Source organism: Pezoporus flaviventris, unplaced genomic scaffold (assembly GCF_033815535.1).
Source record: "Pezoporus flaviventris isolate CSIRO_AGI_PZ_B2104156 unplaced genomic scaffold, CSIRO_AGI_Pfla_v1 ptg000036l, whole genome shotgun sequence".
Classification (NCBI taxonomy): Eukaryota; Metazoa; Chordata; class Aves; order Psittaciformes; family Psittacidae; genus Pezoporus; species Pezoporus flaviventris.
The window spans coordinates 43,790,742-43,807,089 of NW_026892584.1; the positions used below are offsets into that span (position 1 = coordinate 43,790,742).

Consider the following 16,348-nt stretch of genomic DNA (forward strand, 5'->3'; position numbering starts at 1 on the left):
GACATGGAAAGAAAGAGAGACACAAAGGGAGCTTTCTAAAAACCGGCCTTGGAGGAACAAACTTTAGAATATTTCAGTTAGGTTGGTTTCTACTCACACTATGGGGAAAGAAAATATTGCAACTTTTCAGAGCTAAAATGAGGGAATCTGGGTGACTGTTTACTTCATCAGAATATGGAAAATACTACTACATCTCTGAAAACAAACAAACAACCCAGCCAAAGATACCCCGGAAATTCCCATTTTCAGGCTCACATTCTGCTGATAATTCCATTTCAGACCCCTTCAGTGAACTTAAACTCACTGCAATGTCTTCTGTTTATTACCAGTGCAAAACTATCAAAAATTAATACTTCAGCAAAATATTTTGAAAAGTTCTGTTCAGTAACACCTAAAGGACAAGACTTCCCAGCACTGGACTCTGGATTTATGAAGTAAAATCTTCTTTATGAAGTAAAAAAGAGAAAAAATTCCCACAGTACTCCCTCAGCTTTGAGAATCAATCAATTATTTCTTCCAAGGACATGACAATGCTGTTAACATTTCTGACCCAACTTTTTTTGCCTTCAACTCTTCACCTGTTAAATGGACACAGTGCTCCTTGCCATCTCTGCTAAGTATCTGAGGCCCTACATAAGAGACAGATATAAGTACTTAAAAATGACCAGCAAAATCATGTTGTACTTATTATATTCTTGGTGCTTCTGAAAAGATAGAGAACCTGGTTTTCTCTGATATATGTTCATTTTAGACTACACACTTTTCAGTACTATAAATGAAAGATAAAAGCAATAAAACTGCACTGACCTTTTTCTTAATGTAGACTCACAAACCTTGACCACCCTGATGACCTCTTTAACAGTACGTCGGAAATCATGCATCCTTGCTGCCACTAGCAGAGCTAGAGAATAAGCAGGGAAAGTCAGTATCATAAAGCAGAAAATTTCCTGAGGAAAAGCAGAAAACAGGCAGGTAGCTATAACTTCACCTTGACTGTAAATGCTTATGCTCAGCTGTGTCCCTGAATACAGGTGATTGACTTGACTTTACAAACTTTGCTTCCTACTCAGTAATATTAAGCTGACTGCAAATTGCTCCCTGAAAAATTCTGTGCTTTAACATTTGGGAAACAATGGTCACCTACTTAAATTACAGCTCAAGAAAATTTCATTGATCCCATATTTTGAAGGTTCCCATCTTTTTAGCAGAATTTACTATTCCTGAATAACAAGATCTCCAGCAAAACACTGAGTCTACTTAAGCTGTTATCCTCATCACTGTCACCACTGCCACTACATTGCTAGCGCTCAACTGTCCTCCTGCAAGACCCTCCATAGAGCTAGGTAACTAGTGCTGGCTGCACTGATGTTAGTGTGTTTAGAGCACTAGCTCTGTTTTGAATCACCCCCCTCACTCATCATGCAGTGGCTCAGTGGGCAGAACACTTTCAAGCATGCAAAAGTGCTTCCTTTCAGAAGAAACTAAACCGGAGCTCCACAACAGGTAGGTGTTTCAAGCGCTGCAGTTCTTAATGGGAACATCAGGGGCTGAAGGACTGGCCCTCCAAACAATGTGTGGCACAGATATTTAGGACAGAGGACCAAACTAAACCCAGCCATCCAGTCCACAGTACACCATGTGAACTGAGTATATGCAGTAGGGGACTTGGCACCACCTGCTTCAATCTATTGACCTGTATCTACTGAATCAAATTACTTGCTTGTGTAGATACAGTCTCTGCAGTGAATTAAAGACCAGGCCTGTCTCCCATGGTCTATACTAAAATTTTTAGCAATGTGCAATAAGCAAGTGCTATTAACAAAAAGAGGCTAGAAATCAAGAAGATTGCCATAGTCCTGGGTTCCCTAAGGTTTGAGTGCTATTTCTCATTCCAGCATGCACACGTAAGATCTTTCAAATAAAATAAAGCCTATATGTGAACTCTGTGACTGTCTACACCCATCATTATTTCGACCTCGCTGGCTGGTACTAACTTTTAACCTAGCCCTCCCAAACTGGTAGGTTTTAAGTAAGCATCATGACAGCAATGGATCCTGGAAAAAAATGAAGAAGGAGAGGAAAATAATTTCACAGAACAGGTCAAAGAGGGCATTTCTTGCATAAGACTCTGTGTAAAGACACAAATCAAAGGGCTCGCACTAAGGGTGTCATTTTAGCTGACAAAAACGGCCCACTTTTAGCAGCTAGAGCTTCTAGAGAGTAGAGAAGAGCACCAGAAAAGAGGCTAAAATTCCAAAATGTAAGATACAAAGGATCTGAGCAAGTAATGTAAGAGCAAGGGCAAAAATAAAGTCTGAGTTTCAGAAACTGTTTCACTAAAGACATATATAATCTGTAGATGCCTGACAGCACAAACTCCAGAGAACACAGCATCACCAAGGAAGTGAGAAAGTCCTCATCTGTTTCCAATCCCCAGGCTCTCCCATTCAACCCACGAGAGGGAAGCAATACACTGTGTCTGACATACCTGCTCCGCAGAGCCCGGAGGGCCGGCGGCCAGTGTGCATCCAGTCCCTCTTCATTCTCTGCAACAGCCTGAGAGCCGTCATGGACACCTCATGGTTCTTATCTCCAAACTCAAGCATGTGTGCAAAACGAGGAATATATAAACATGGATCTGCAACAGAAAGTAATATAATTCTTCACTGTGAAGGTGACGGGGCACTGGAACAGGGTGCCCAGAGAAGCTGTGGCTGCCCCATTCCTGGCAATGTTAAAGGCCAGGTTGGATGAGGCTAGGAGCAACCTGCTCTAGTGGAAGGTGTCCCTGCCTATAGCAGGGGGATTGGAACTGGATGATATTCAAGATTCCTTCCAACCCAAACCATTCTATGATTCTATTTCTAATCCTAACCTTTGCTTTAGGAAACACAGTATTCAAGCAAGGCTGTTGTAGTTGTCTTGCTTCACGTCTCAGCAACAACACAGACTGTGCTGCTGGGCTAGATCCTCCGATCACTAAGCTTTAGACGCACCGTTATAGTTAAGCTAAACCAAAATCCTTTCTTGCTTTATAGACAAGACATCTTTAAAGCACTGCACGAGGTTTTTCTTACACCCTTTTCAGGGTTCAATGACCAGTTACTGGTGTCAGTGAAATTACACACAAAGATAAGCATTTAGAAAAGCTTTTGCACAATAAGGGCATGACTTAGACCCCAGACTTCTAACATCTCCTGCAAAGTAACAAATCAGGTAACTTGCACATCCCATCTCATGCCTAACTACAAACTAAGCTTTGAAAAAAATGTTTGCTTAAAATCCCACATCCCTAATAGAAGTCTACTTACATCTTCAAAGTTAATTCCAACTCCTTCTCAAGATTCATATTGCAACAATACAAAACACTGTTTATTACAGATACTACTCTCCACCAGCATAAACTGCTGGAACCCAATTAACCACAACAGCGCTATAACAATTTACATAGGTCATGAATCTGCCTCCAGATGTACAAACTTATTTCAAGTGTTGGTGTTATCGGCTTCAAACTAACTGAAATATGTCAGTAGTGATTGTGCTTTGCCTAAACCAATTTAGAATTTATCAAACAATCTTGTAAAATCTACACTTAACACGTTTACTCTTATTTAAGGTATCAATTTCTCATTTCCTGACAGCCTTTTATCACTTGACCAAGAATCCATGATGTATGGTAAATTGTTAACTATTAGTCTCAACTCAATTTCCTTCGCTGATTCCCAATGTGAGCACTTAAACTGATAAAGATGAAAATTCATCTCGAAACACTGGAACAATCTTACAATTTACAATTAATCAAAGCAGTTTCATTTAGCACCAAGTTATAACAATGATGCCCTGTTGCTATTCATAATTACCATGATCACACAGTAGGTGATTATGCCTGTCAGCCCCACAGAAACATTTAAATGAAAGCACTTATCACGCAAGAACTTCCAAACACATCTCCTTCAAAACTGAAGAAACGCCAGAGAGCAGTCAGCTCCTAAATGTGACCCTAAAAATCAGAGGTTTACACAAGATTAACTGATCCCCGTGACATTACGGGCAGTTGCTCTGTATTTCCAAGAATGATTTCATAAAACTGTACTCAACAGAAATGATCAACTCCAAAATACAACAAAAAACATTTCAGAAATTATAGCCTGGTATTCAACAAACACTTAAACTTTGCTCTTCGCAAAAACACAACAGAAACACATGTGATGCTACAGAGTGGTGCTTACTTTGCTTTTCCATTTCCTTTTATCCCAAGAGACCCAACTTCAGCTCATCCAGCACAAGGCAATTCACAACTTTCTCTTCCGAGCTGAGTTTCGGGAGCATTTACACATTCACTTTGTAGCTGCTCAGATGTTTCTACTGGCATTCATGCCCACAGGTCATCTGACAAAACACTGCACATCATTAATTTAAATTCTGAAGCTACCAAAGTCAGAAAATGAATACGTGGGTGGGTTTTAAGTGAAAAGCCTTAAAGAGGCCACAGATAACTAAAAACTAATATTAATATACTAAATTCAGGGCCAAGATTAACATAAGCATGTCCCATATGGATGCAAACATTAAAAACCCCAATTATTTAGAAGTTGTAAAACTCTTTAACACCTTGATTCCTCCCACTGGTACTAAAGCAGCACAATGATCCCAGGGGCAGGGGAATCTCCTTTGAATCACAGAATCACAGAATACCAGGTTGGAAGGAACTTCAAGGATCAACCTTTCTAGCCAAAATGTGACCTAAACTACATGTCCCAGCACCCTGCCCAGCTGAATCTTTAAAGTGTCCAACACTGGGGAATCCACCACTTCCCTGGGGAGATTATTCCAATGGCTGATTGTTCTCACTGTGAAAAACGTTCCTCTTGTCCAGTGGGAACGCTCCCAGCAGACTCCTGGGACTGAAACCCTTGTGCAGGAGCCAGCAAGTTCTCCAAATGCGGCAGAACCATCTTGCTTTCCTGAATGGGGGCTATGGGGGCCATGAAGCAGACAGCAAGAAAAATAGGATATTTTTTAAGACAGGAGCATCTACTTTTCTGAAGACTTCCCTATTTCTCCCTATCCCACTCATGACCAGGAACAGGCTTTTGGAAGCACCTAGATATAACACAGTCGTTAAAAGGAACATAGAAAAAACCCACGGAAACTATTTAAAAGAATTACTTCCTCCCCCAAACAGGTAGCCAGGACAGCACTGCCGGGGACAGGAGCCGGAGCCGTGCCTGGCTGCAGGTCAACCCACGGTACCAGGCAGACAGATAGCCGGTCCCCACTGAAGACCCCAGGCAGGCGAGCGAGAACCCGGCTCGGGAGACCCCGCGCAACCGGGGCACGGCGGCTCCTGGGCTACGAGAGAAGGGGAGGAAAAACATGCTGCAACTTCCTCGACTCCAAAAGTCCGCCTCGGCCGTGCCCCCTGCGCCCGCACCCGCCGACCCCGGCGGCCAGCACGGCGGAGCGGAGCGGTGCCGGGCGGTGAGCGGTGCCGGGCGGTGAGCGGTGCCGGGCGGTGAGCGGCGCGGCGGCGCCCCCGCCCGGGCCGGCCAGGAAGGGCTGTGCGCGCCCGTCTCCACCAGCCCCGCTGCGGGGGCCCCTGGGCCGGTCCCCGGCGCCCCTGCCCAGTGCTCGCTCCCCCTGCGGTAACGGGACCGGGGGCAGCCGGCGGCGGAGCTTCCACCGTGACCAGCGGGAGAGCCTCCGCGCGCCTCAGCGCACGTACAGTGAGGAAGGCGGAGAAGAGCGCAGCAGACTGACACAAGACCGGGCGGGGGGGGCGGATCCCCCGCCGCGCCCCTGCGCTCCCCATTGGCCCCGGCCGCCGTGACGCGCACCGCGGAGGATGCCTATTAGGGCGGGAGGCGGAGGCAGGGCCCGGCAGAGCCAAGCCAAGCCCCGCCGCATCCCGCTGTTGCTTCTGCGAGGGGAACGCCGAGGGCAGCGCCGCCCGCCTGTCGCGGAGCAGCCGGGGCGCCCCGCGGGCAGCAGCGCCCCCGACGAAGGCGGGGGTAGCGCGGAGGAGCAGCGCCGTGTGGCGGCGGCTGCCGCCCGCAGAGCAGGAGGAGGAAAGTTGGTGCGAGCGGCTCTGGGGCCGCCCGGCAGCGGGACTGCAGAGAGCTGCCGCCTCGGCCCGGCCCAGCCGCCGCGGATGTGCCCCCGCCGGGCGGGGAAGGACGGAGCGGAGCGCGGTCGCTGGCAGCGGGGATCGGGCGGCTGGTTGCGCTTCACCCTCGCCGGGCTGCTGCACTAGGAGAATTTGTGGATTGACTGTGGCTACTGACCCGCCGCCTCGGCTTTCTCGGTTGGATCTGTGGAGCTGGGCTGCTGCTGGATTTAGGATTTTCTGTTGTTGTTTTTAATCTCCGCTTTCCCCGGTGGAAGGAAGTGCCTGCCAGCCCCCCCCCCCCCCGCCAGCGCAGCGGAGCCGCGGAGGCTGGGACTCCTCTGGAAGCTAAGGTGAGCGCTGGCACCGATCCGACACAGCGGCATCCCTTTCCCCTCGGAAAAGCGCGTCGGGCTTGTAATCGCAGAGCGCGCATACAAAACACCAAAACCACCAAAAGCCACCGCGCATCTAGAAGCATACAAAATATCCAGATAGTGGGACTCGTATTTGGGATTTGTTAGTTCTCTTGCTCATGCCACTGCCCCATGGTTGCCTCAATGGCAGGATCATGAAGTGTTTGACTTTTTTTCTTCTGCTTCCAGAGACCTTAAAGAAGTCCAAAAAGAGTGTGAGGTCAAACGGCAAGGTGCCAGGATGCTATGAGATAGTGCCCCTGTCCCTGAAGAAGAAGATGGCTGCAGAACTTTACCCTGCCAGCACCAACACCAATATCGCAAACAGTAACGCCGCCGCCACCGCTGCCAACAGCAAGAAGAACGCCCTGCAGCTCCAGCAGAGCGCCCAGCCGCCCCCGCCGCCCCAGCTCCAAAACCTCAACAACAACAACTTGGAGAGCGCCAACTGGCAGTCCTTCCACCCCACACTGCGGGAGAGGTAAGGGCCAGGCCCGCCGGAGCTCGACGGCCGGGCGGGAGTGCGGCCCGGCCCCGTGCACCTGCGCCGAGGCCAGGAGCGAGGGCTGGGCTGGGCCCGCGGGAGGCTGGGCTGCTGCGCGCCAGCGGGGCTGGGGCAACCAGGTCAGGGGTTGCCCGCCGCTAACGGGGCTTCTCCCCCTTCCCCTCGCTTGCAGGAACGCGCTTATGTTTAATAACGAACTCATGGCTGACGTTCACTTCATCGTGGGCCCACCAGGGGCATCCAAGAAAGTTCCTGCCCATAAGGTTTGTGCAGATAATTTTTGGCTTTTTAATACTGCTGTGCATATTGCCTTCTCTCCCGCCTTACAACTAGTCCCACTTTTTTTTTTTCCTAATTGCAGTTCTTGTCTAATACTAGAAGTAATTCACTGCAATTAAAAGGCACAGTCTAAGGCAGTCTTCTGCCTCCACTGTAGCTTTCAACTTTCCCTCAGTGTAGCTCTTAACTGCAAGCCAGCATGCTCAGCTATTGCTGATACATACTACTGAGGCTTCTCTCTGTTTTCCAGTACGTTTTGGCAGTTGGTAGCTCTGTCTTCTACGCTATGTTTTATGGTGATCTCGCAGAGGTCAAATCCGAAATCCATATACCAGATGTGGAACCTGCAGCCTTTCTAATCCTATTAAAGTAAGTGGCCACTACAAGTCTACTAATTACACGGACAGAATCAAAGTAGCTTATAAAATATGCATCTCCTAATTGGCATTGTGCAATATGCACTTATTACTGTTTACTTAATGTGCTGAAAAATACTGTATATCAGATTCACTGCCAGCAAAGATGACAAGAGATCAATCTTTAATGGCCTATATAAATATTTATTTTTTCCCTAAGAAAGTACTTTTTTTTTTCTCCCATCTAGATATATGTATAGTGATGAAATAGACCTGGAAGCTGACACAGTTCTGGCTACGTTGTATGCTGCCAAGAAGTACATTGTGCCAGCCCTAGCAAAGGCTTGCGTCAATTTTCTGGAGACCAGTTTAGAAGCAAAGAACGCTTGTGTCCTGCTGTCTCAGAGCAGGCTCTTTGAGGAGCCGGAGCTGACCCAGCGCTGCTGGGAAGTGATTGATGCTCAAGCAGAAATGGCACTGAAGTCAGAGGGCTTCTGTGAGATAGATCAACAAACACTAGAGATCATTGTAACCCGGGAGGCACTCAACACCAAGGAAGTAGTAGTTTTCGAGGCTGTTCTCAACTGGGCAGAGGCTGAATGCAAAAGGCAAGGGCTGCCAGTTACACCACGTAACAAGAGGAATGTATTAGGAAAAGCTTTGTACCTGGTGCGGATCCCAACCATGACTTTGGAAGAGTTTGCTAATGGAGCTGCCCAGTCTGACATCCTCACCCTTGAGGAAACTCACAACATATTCCTGTGGTACACAGCTGCAAATAAACCCAAACTAGAGTTTCCGCTGACAAAAAGAAAAGGACTGGTACCTCAGCGATGCCATCGGTTTCAGTCCTCTGCATACCGCAGCAATCAGTGGAGGTACCGAGGGCGATGTGACAGTATTCAGTTTGCCGTAGACAAACGGATATTTATAGCAGGACTGGGATTGTATGGATCGAGCTGTGGCAAAGCTGAATACAGTGTCAAAATTGAACTGAAGCGCTTAGGAGTTGTCCTTGCTCAAAATCTGACAAAGTTTACCTCTGATGGCTCCAGTAACACTTTCTCTGTGTGGTTTGAACACCCTGTGCAGGTTGAGCAAGATACCTTTTATAACGTAAGTGCTATTCTGGATGGTAATGAACTCAGTTACTTTGGGCAAGAGGGAATGACTGAAGTGCAGTGCGGGAAAGTGACGTTCCAGTTCCAGTGCTCCTCGGACAGTACTAATGGTACTGGAGTACAAGGAGGACAAATACCTGAGCTCATTTTCTATGCATGATGCATTTCACCTTGATTGTATTCCAGTACTGCAATGATGCACATTAAGGGATTTCTCTGTTTTACTACAAACTCTGCAGCAGTATGGAATGTTATGCTACTTACCTATCTGCTACATCAGCCTATACAAATAAGTGAAGGAATGCTCTTGAATTTAATCTTATTTTATTTATTCATAAGCTATTTGACTTGATAATTAAGACTGCAACAAGCAGAGAAATGTTAAATTTTGCACGTACTGTGCATTTATTTTGTATATAGATAACTAATGTGCAGACTGCAGCTGTAATTAAATAGAATGTTCTAAACTAGAGCAGTTTATGAATCTGTGAAATATAAAACATTTTTACTTGCCCTAAATCCTGTGTATTTGATCACTGCTCATCTTCTAGCTTGTGTCTGTTAATTCCTCTACAGTACAGCTAACGGGTGATGATACTGTAATGTATCCCCTCTGTGCAGCTATATAGGGCATTAGCTATCACTGCAGATACAAGGGTTTCCTTGCCTGGTAACTGAGACTATCCATCAGTAGCCTTTAATTTCCTTCACGTAAAAGGGAGCTGACATCTGTGGAAGCTCAGGGGTTCCTTCGTGTTGCCTAAGCTGAAGCCAGACAAACCCTGAATATAATCAATCAAAATCATCCTGTGGTTATATTTAAGATCTCTAATACCCATCCACATGCACCATCTGCATTAACCTCCAGCCTGTCCAGCAAACAGTAACACTGACACTTGCACCTGTCCAACTGCACCCCAATTGAATGGCCAGAGTCAAGAGAAGGCTTAACTCAGTTACAGGCATTATCACTGATTTAGCCCAAAGCTGCAATACTGGCACCCCTTATCTAAATATACATCCCATCCTCACATTTAGGAGCAGACATTAGAGAAACACTTGAAATACAGCCTTTAAGTTCACTCAAAATTACTAATAAGAACAAAAGCTGCTGGATCTTTGCCTCCCTCCCGTTTTTATTTTTCTTAAAGCAGTCTTAAGCACTATTGGTAATTTTATAGCTAATACCCTTAATTTTTTTTAAGGAGTGATAAAAGTAGGTGTTTTTTTTTCAAGTATCTGACAATCATTACTGATGAGCCAGTTAAAAGTACAGGTTTTTTACAAATTTCTTGCATCATGAGGACCTTGGAAAGAATATTAAAGCAGCAGTCTAAACCAGCATTTTTCCATGTGTGACGAGTACCTCTACATTTAACTGAGAAGGGTTTTCTGTTTGCCTTTTCCTAAGCTGCATTAATTTAGACCTTGAAACTAAGCCACAACACAAATTCTGCCCATTCTGTCTTAAAAAAACAGTAATAACAAATAAGGCAAGTGAATTATTGAAAATAACAACTTTTCACCAAATATCAAGCTGTGCAAATGAAGTCAGCACACCACTACAGCTGATAGCTGTGCACTGCCACATTCTATCTGGATGCTGTTATGACAGTGCTCAGTATGTGAGCTGCGGGTTCTCTTGCTGCAAAGGCAGGCAGTTAGGTGCCTAGCTGAGTACATCTGAAGGGGGGAGTATGTGTATTGTATACAGAGGCATCTGATGCTCTCAGTATAGATTAAGGAGTGTGGGAGTAGGAGTGGGTAAAGATACAGAAATAAAATTTCTGCACAGAGGTGGTAGCAGTCACAAGACCTCTCTATAAACAGTCTTTTAACTGGAATTGACATTAACTCCCTAGACAATAGCTTTTTTGCCCTTTTGACATGTTAGAACCCACCTTCCTATCACTGTTACAATTTCAGTGATGAGTTACTAATTATTCACATGCTTGGAAAAAGTTGCTTCTTTTCCATTGACCCAACTGTATTTCAAGCTCTGAACAACTCAGCTACAGGTGATGGACAAATAGTGAGTTTGGCAAATATTCATCAAACACTGCATCTCTGTAGAACCAAAGTGTGACAGGCCTGTGTGAGCTTGCAAACATACACAAGTTTGTTATACATGAGCCCCATCTTAGCATAGTTTGGAAAAAGCAACAAAATTGTTTTTAAAAGAAAACAGCATCTAGCTCCCAAAACTATTACATAAAGGAGAACAGGCTCCCATAGTCAGCAAAGCTCTTCTGCATCGATTGATTCCAGCTTCACTTTTAAAGGTACCACTTTTGCATTTGGCACACAGTACTATGTCTATCTATACACACACATACGCACTCTTGTCACATAACCATGCAAAACCCACACCCAAATACTCAAAAGTCAACTCAAAAAAAATACCTATAGCTGGAGCGTTTATGCAGAGTTCTCTGGCCAACAGAAGGAAAGTTTTGCCCAGCACATAGACATTCACCTATTTAAAAGACAAAAAAACCCCATTATTTAAATATTAAACCACATTCTTAAACAAACCTTCTTTTAAGAAGTTCAACTGAAGTAATACAAATGATATTCATAGATATAAAATAACACTTGGTACTTGTCAAAAGCTGCACAAATTAGCATTGTAAATAAAAGCAGAAGTTTATATTGAAAAAATGAAAAGAAGCTGTTCTTCATGCTCTTCAGTGAGTTCTGTTGCTCTGTAGTACTTGGACAATTTTTCAGTTGTTACCTAACATTGTGACATTGAGCAGACTTTAACATAACATCAGTGTATATAAAGTGTCATTTGTCTTATAACAAAACCTGAGCAAATACTCACAAGTTATTACAAATTTCAGCTCTGCATGGTCATGTGAAATGGGATAATTAAGTATTGCACAAGCACACACCAAACTTTTCCAGCAAAGCAAGGAGTGGTGCTAGATGCCCCAGGGGTTATTTGTCATTTCTCACTCTCTGGACATTGCCCCATATTACCCTACATTAAAAAAAGATAAATTCAGAAAAACCCTAAGCCACAGCAAACCTGCTGAGGAGCCAGGGACAGAGCCCTGAATCCCTCCTTCACTGTGGCACTCAGGAGGACATTAATAGAGGGGAGGAGTTGCTCTTTATACTCTGATGTGCAATTAATAACATAGGCAAATACATTTGTATTTTAAAAGTCTGAGGAAGTTTTCTTTCACTAGTTTTGTGGTCAGCAGGAAAGGCAGGATATACTTCAGTTTCTAATAAGCCCCAAAATGTTCCCACGAAGCTCCGGGATCACCTTGCTCCCCCCAGGGCATATGTAAAGGTCAAGGTTAGCATAAAACATTCCATTCTTCTACACTCCAAATACATATATTTTTATATTTTAAGGCTACTATATACTCTGTTGCTTTTATGTGACACAACTGTCCCTCTCTTTCCTATGCCAGGATAGTGAAGGTGTTTACTAAGCAGTCAATTACATAGCTAAGTTGCTGATTATGGTAGAAGCCTATGTAAATAAAAATATCCTGTTACTGTGTATATTCTCTTTCAGTTTCACAAGAGTTTTACCAACAACTCTTTAAAACCAAACTTTCCTTCCAGGTTTATAGATGCTTCTACTAAGATAGCAAAAATGCATATATATATATATATAAACAAAACAAAAAATACTGACACATTTTCACCTAGCACGTCAAAATCTGAAATGTTCTTAATGTAAATTTTTCCTCGAATTTAAAAAAAAATTAAAAATGAGAACTTCAAAGACATCCTCAGAATAATCATGTATCCTGAAAGTGACTGTGCATTCAAGTGTACACAATGCAATGGTAATTCATTTCATATTAAGTGGAAGGTGTTGGATATCTATCTTTCATGCTGTGTCTGACCAATGATTGGACTGGCCTAGAAGATACAAAAGTATATTCTCAAATTTTACTGTCCTCTTTTTCCCTGAAATACCGGACCACACAGGAATACTATTCTATGAGAAAGAAGTGAACAAAATATACCCTCTGCATAAGAATAATATTTCTTTGGAAATAAGTCACGGAATTTTTATACTGACAAAAAAGCACCTACTGAATCGGCAATTCACATAGCAGTTTGAGAGTATGTGACTTTCCATAAGCCACAGAGACAGAACAGACATTACTACAAGAAAGCATCCGCAGTGTTCCAGTTGGCTGTAGATGCTCTAGATTCATTGCAAGATTGGAATGGCTTTTTTTGACCTTTCGTCTAAAAATTATTAACATAAAGAATGGGGGCTTGGCTGTAGCTTCAGCCTTCTAAGTTTGCCAACCAAGTAACTGTAAATCTTAAACCTCATCACTTAGATCTTGTTCTGCAAGGATGATTTCTCTGCACAAATCAATAAAGTTACTTCAGTGGAGACAACTACGTATGATGTTTCCATCAGAGGCTTCAAACTCATCAAGTTCTTTCATTTTAGTCTAGGAAAAAAACCACCCTGAAATTCAGACAAGTATTTATCTTTATGGCTTTTTGTCACAACTTCTAAATATTTGATGTGTCCCCCCATCAAACCATCCCACTCTCTAAGAAACTCCTTCCAAGCAAACTTTCCATAAATGCGATCTTCAAAGAACAAATAAATATGAAGAGGCATAAAGTAGCAGGGCTTTAAAATTAAGTTCTAGCAATCAAAGTGGGTGCCAAATTAAATGTAAAGCAAAGACAAATGCATAATAAAATTGCTCAATCACAGTTTATCTTCCTCTCCTTGGCCTAACTAAAAGTCTCCGGATCCATGGTCTATTTGAGATGTACTTAAATCTAACCTGCTTTTCCACTTCACCCCCATCATCAGTGTTTTATGACCAACTTCAAGGTGTAGGCAGCACATTTACACAAAGTAATAAATTCAAATAGAAATGGTACATCAGGGAATTTTTTTTTCTTTTAATCATAAGTGAATTTCTTTGCAGTTTCTGATTACTACCAGTTTAGAAAGAAAGCATAATGTACAGTGGATTATATACTCTGTATTGTTTTCCTCATGAAACATGTGTTTTTGATGCCAAGGTAAAGTCACGAAAAGAATCAGGAATATTTAATTGCTTCCAGTTTTCCTGATAAATCAGTAGGAAAAGAAACTTAAGGCCCTCTTGAACAATACACTTCTCATCTTAAAAAGTTACCAGGTAGTCACAGGTTCTGGGGCATTTCTCATAAATGGAAAATTAAAGATGGCATAAAGCTCATCCAGAAATCTGTAATGCCACTGAACTGCTGAAACATGATATTTAAGATCTTCTGGGTTTAGTGGAAGAAGGCCCTTTCACTAAAATTTTATGCTACTGTCACTAATTTCAACTATTACTTCTGCACACACACATCCTGTGAACATCCTGTGACAGATGAGATATCATATATAATAGGCTCATAGACAGAGTCTTTCTTTACTCTCATCATTTGTATGGGTTTTTTTGCACTTCATTAAGCTTAGAAAATTGAGAGAATTAATTTAGAGGCCTACTTTAATTTCTAGTTCTTTCTTCATTAAGAACTTCTTATAAAAATTCATATATTACAATCCATCAAAAGCTTAACACTCCAAATTTAGAACCGTATGACATTTTGCATTCATAAGCCTTAATTTTATATAAGTCCTTAGAATGATGAATAAACAAAAATGCCCTTCTAAAAAGATGTGTCTGGCTTAGGCTTGAATTGGTGCAGCTTTAAAGCTTACCACATCAACTTCGGCCTGTTTGCCCTCTTAATTTAAAAGAATCATGCTGAAAAACAGTGTATCCCAACTCTGCCCAGTCAAAACTGTCAGTGTTACAATTCTTTTCATAGGCATTCATAAGACTTGCACTTTTTGACTGCAATATTTTAATCAGATATTAAAATTTCCTAAACTTGATGCAACCACTAGGTTCAAGCATCAACAGCTAATACAAGAGTGGCGGCAACCTCTGTCAGAGGGGATATTTTGAAGTATCTGCATACCCTGATAGTTTTTACTGCATTATTTTACATTCTGTTCACATTTAACAAAGTGTATAAACATATGGACCTGACACTGAATTGCTGATTTTCTTTTTTTTAAGAAAAACAAAACTCAGAACAAAACAAAAAATCCCAACAAAAACTGAGATGCTTCAGCAGGAAGACATCTTTCTGACAAAACTTTGCTCACCAAGGCACTGCAAAAAGAAAACAACTGTTTTTACTCTGAAGTTTTTACAGGAGAACTTAAGATTCTCAAAGATGCTATCCTTTACCAATAGTTAGTTTCTGCTCTTATTATAGAAGACTGTATATTAGTTAAAACATGCATTTGGAGAAGGAATGGCATCCAATTATTCAGTTACATCTTTACAGAAAGATTCTTCCACTTGTTATACCCTTTGCCCTTCACAGTATTTTTTGGAGACAGTGTCTTTTCATTTCACATCTGTCAGTCATCAGATGCTGATTTCAAAGGGACAATTCCATAAGGACTTTTACCCTTCCATAATTTCTTCTTGCTTTCACATCATGTCTGATGTGTTCACAAATTCCAATATACTTCCACTTTTAGAAGCAACAACAAATTCTTTGTTTCCACCAACACAGGATTTCAGCTGTTCATCAGGCTAACACCTTCCACAATTTTAAACTCTCTTTGGGAAACAGGGAATCTCCTATTCATACAGTTCCTAGGTCACTTTATCTTGTGGATAGTAGCAGAAAATAAAGCTGCCATCATTGAAGGAAAGTTTTTGCTTCACCCTAAGTTCCATAAATTTATAAATCAAGACTCTTTTCACTACAACCGATTTCCAAAAAGGCCTTTCAAGACCATGGTGTGGCATTCTGGGAACATGTTACAAATGGTGATGATGGTTAAGGTATTCTTTCTTTTAGAAAGACAAAGACTGGGCAGTTGGAACACGATGAGAATTCACACTGTGAAACATCCATGGCTGCTTGCCTAAATAATTAAGCAAGCATGAAAAGCAAATGAGTTTTTAAGGAGAGTGTCTGTTGCTGGGGAAAGAGGCACCTGTGGTTATTTGATTCATTATTAACATTTCTAGTATAGTAATGCCTGAAGGTCCCAACCAGGTTGTTTAAATTAACTCAATCAACACAGTAATTTGCATAGGGGCAATAAAGGCAAATGAAGTCAACATGATAATAACTTTAAATTAACAAAGGGTATTAAAAACTAAAGCAAATGAATGTAGTCTTAAAAAATACTCTATTTTACCCTTCTGCACACAAACTGAAACTTTTTTTTAATACATATTGCAACCAGAACATTCTTTTAACCTCAAAAGACAATACACAAGACTACAAACACGTACCAAACTCAGCTTGTGAGACTGCAGTTCAAAGAGACACAAATCAAAATTAAGCAGCTTCCTCTCATGCTATGCTTTAAAGTGTTGCCTTCAGCCTGAGGACTCTGCAGGGACAATCTACTTTTGCTAATCACATACGGGGTAGTCCTAGAATTCTTCCTCCACCACCACAGCAGTACAATAGACCATTATCATAACACATATGCAAGAAAGTTGGAGTAATTTACAACAAGGATAGAAGAATCAGGTAAGCCAACGCTG

General features: G+C 42.5%; 2 protein-coding genes across 7 annotated transcripts in view; one reads left to right on the forward strand and one right to left on the reverse strand.

Moving 5' to 3' along the window:
• The window catches only part of BRF1 (BRF1 RNA polymerase III transcription initiation factor subunit), a 176,123-nt gene that overhangs the window by 84,898 nt on the left and 74,877 nt on the right, over positions 1-16,348 (reverse strand). For all 4 annotated transcript variants that reach the window (XM_061464171.1, XM_061464169.1, XM_061464170.1 and 1 more), the window contains 3 exons: positions 11,187-11,259; positions 2,489-2,638; positions 808-901 (listed from right to left, as the gene is read on the reverse strand). In XM_061464171.1, coding sequence (XP_061320155.1) covers positions 808-901; positions 2,489-2,638; positions 11,187-11,259 — 317 coding nt within the window. The remainder of the gene's footprint in view (positions 1-807; positions 902-2,488; positions 2,639-11,186; positions 11,260-16,348) is intronic.
• On the forward strand, positions 6,341-9,302 carry BTBD6 (BTB domain containing 6). Of its 3 annotated transcripts, XM_061464174.1 has the most exons (5): positions 6,341-6,459; positions 6,712-7,003; positions 7,200-7,290; positions 7,557-7,675; positions 7,911-9,302. In XM_061464174.1, exons 2-5 carry the CDS (start codon positions 6,801-6,803, stop codon positions 8,941-8,943), a joined length of 1,446 nt encoding a protein of 481 aa, XP_061320158.1. In that variant the 5' UTR covers positions 6,341-6,459; positions 6,712-6,800; the 3' UTR covers positions 8,944-9,302. The 3 variants fall into 3 exon arrangements, with proteins under 3 accessions (XP_061320158.1, XP_061320157.1, XP_061320159.1); XM_061464173.1 differs by having other exon boundaries at positions 6,363-7,003; XM_061464175.1 differs by lacking the exons at positions 6,341-6,459; positions 7,200-7,290 and having other exon boundaries at positions 6,860-7,003.

Excerpts from the sequence above, each read along its gene's own strand:
- BTBD6 (XM_061464173.1), top strand. The coding sequence starts at position 6,642 with ATGCCACTGCCCCATGGTTGCCTCAATGGCAGGATCATGAAGTGTTTG. Across the intron at positions 7,004-7,199 it reads CACCCCACACTGCGGGAGAG|GAACGCGCTTATGTTTAATA; the intron begins GTAAGGGCCAGG and ends CCTCGCTTGCAG. Across the intron at positions 7,291-7,556 it reads AGAAAGTTCCTGCCCATAAG|TACGTTTTGGCAGTTGGTAG; the intron begins GTTTGTGCAGAT and ends TCTGTTTTCCAG.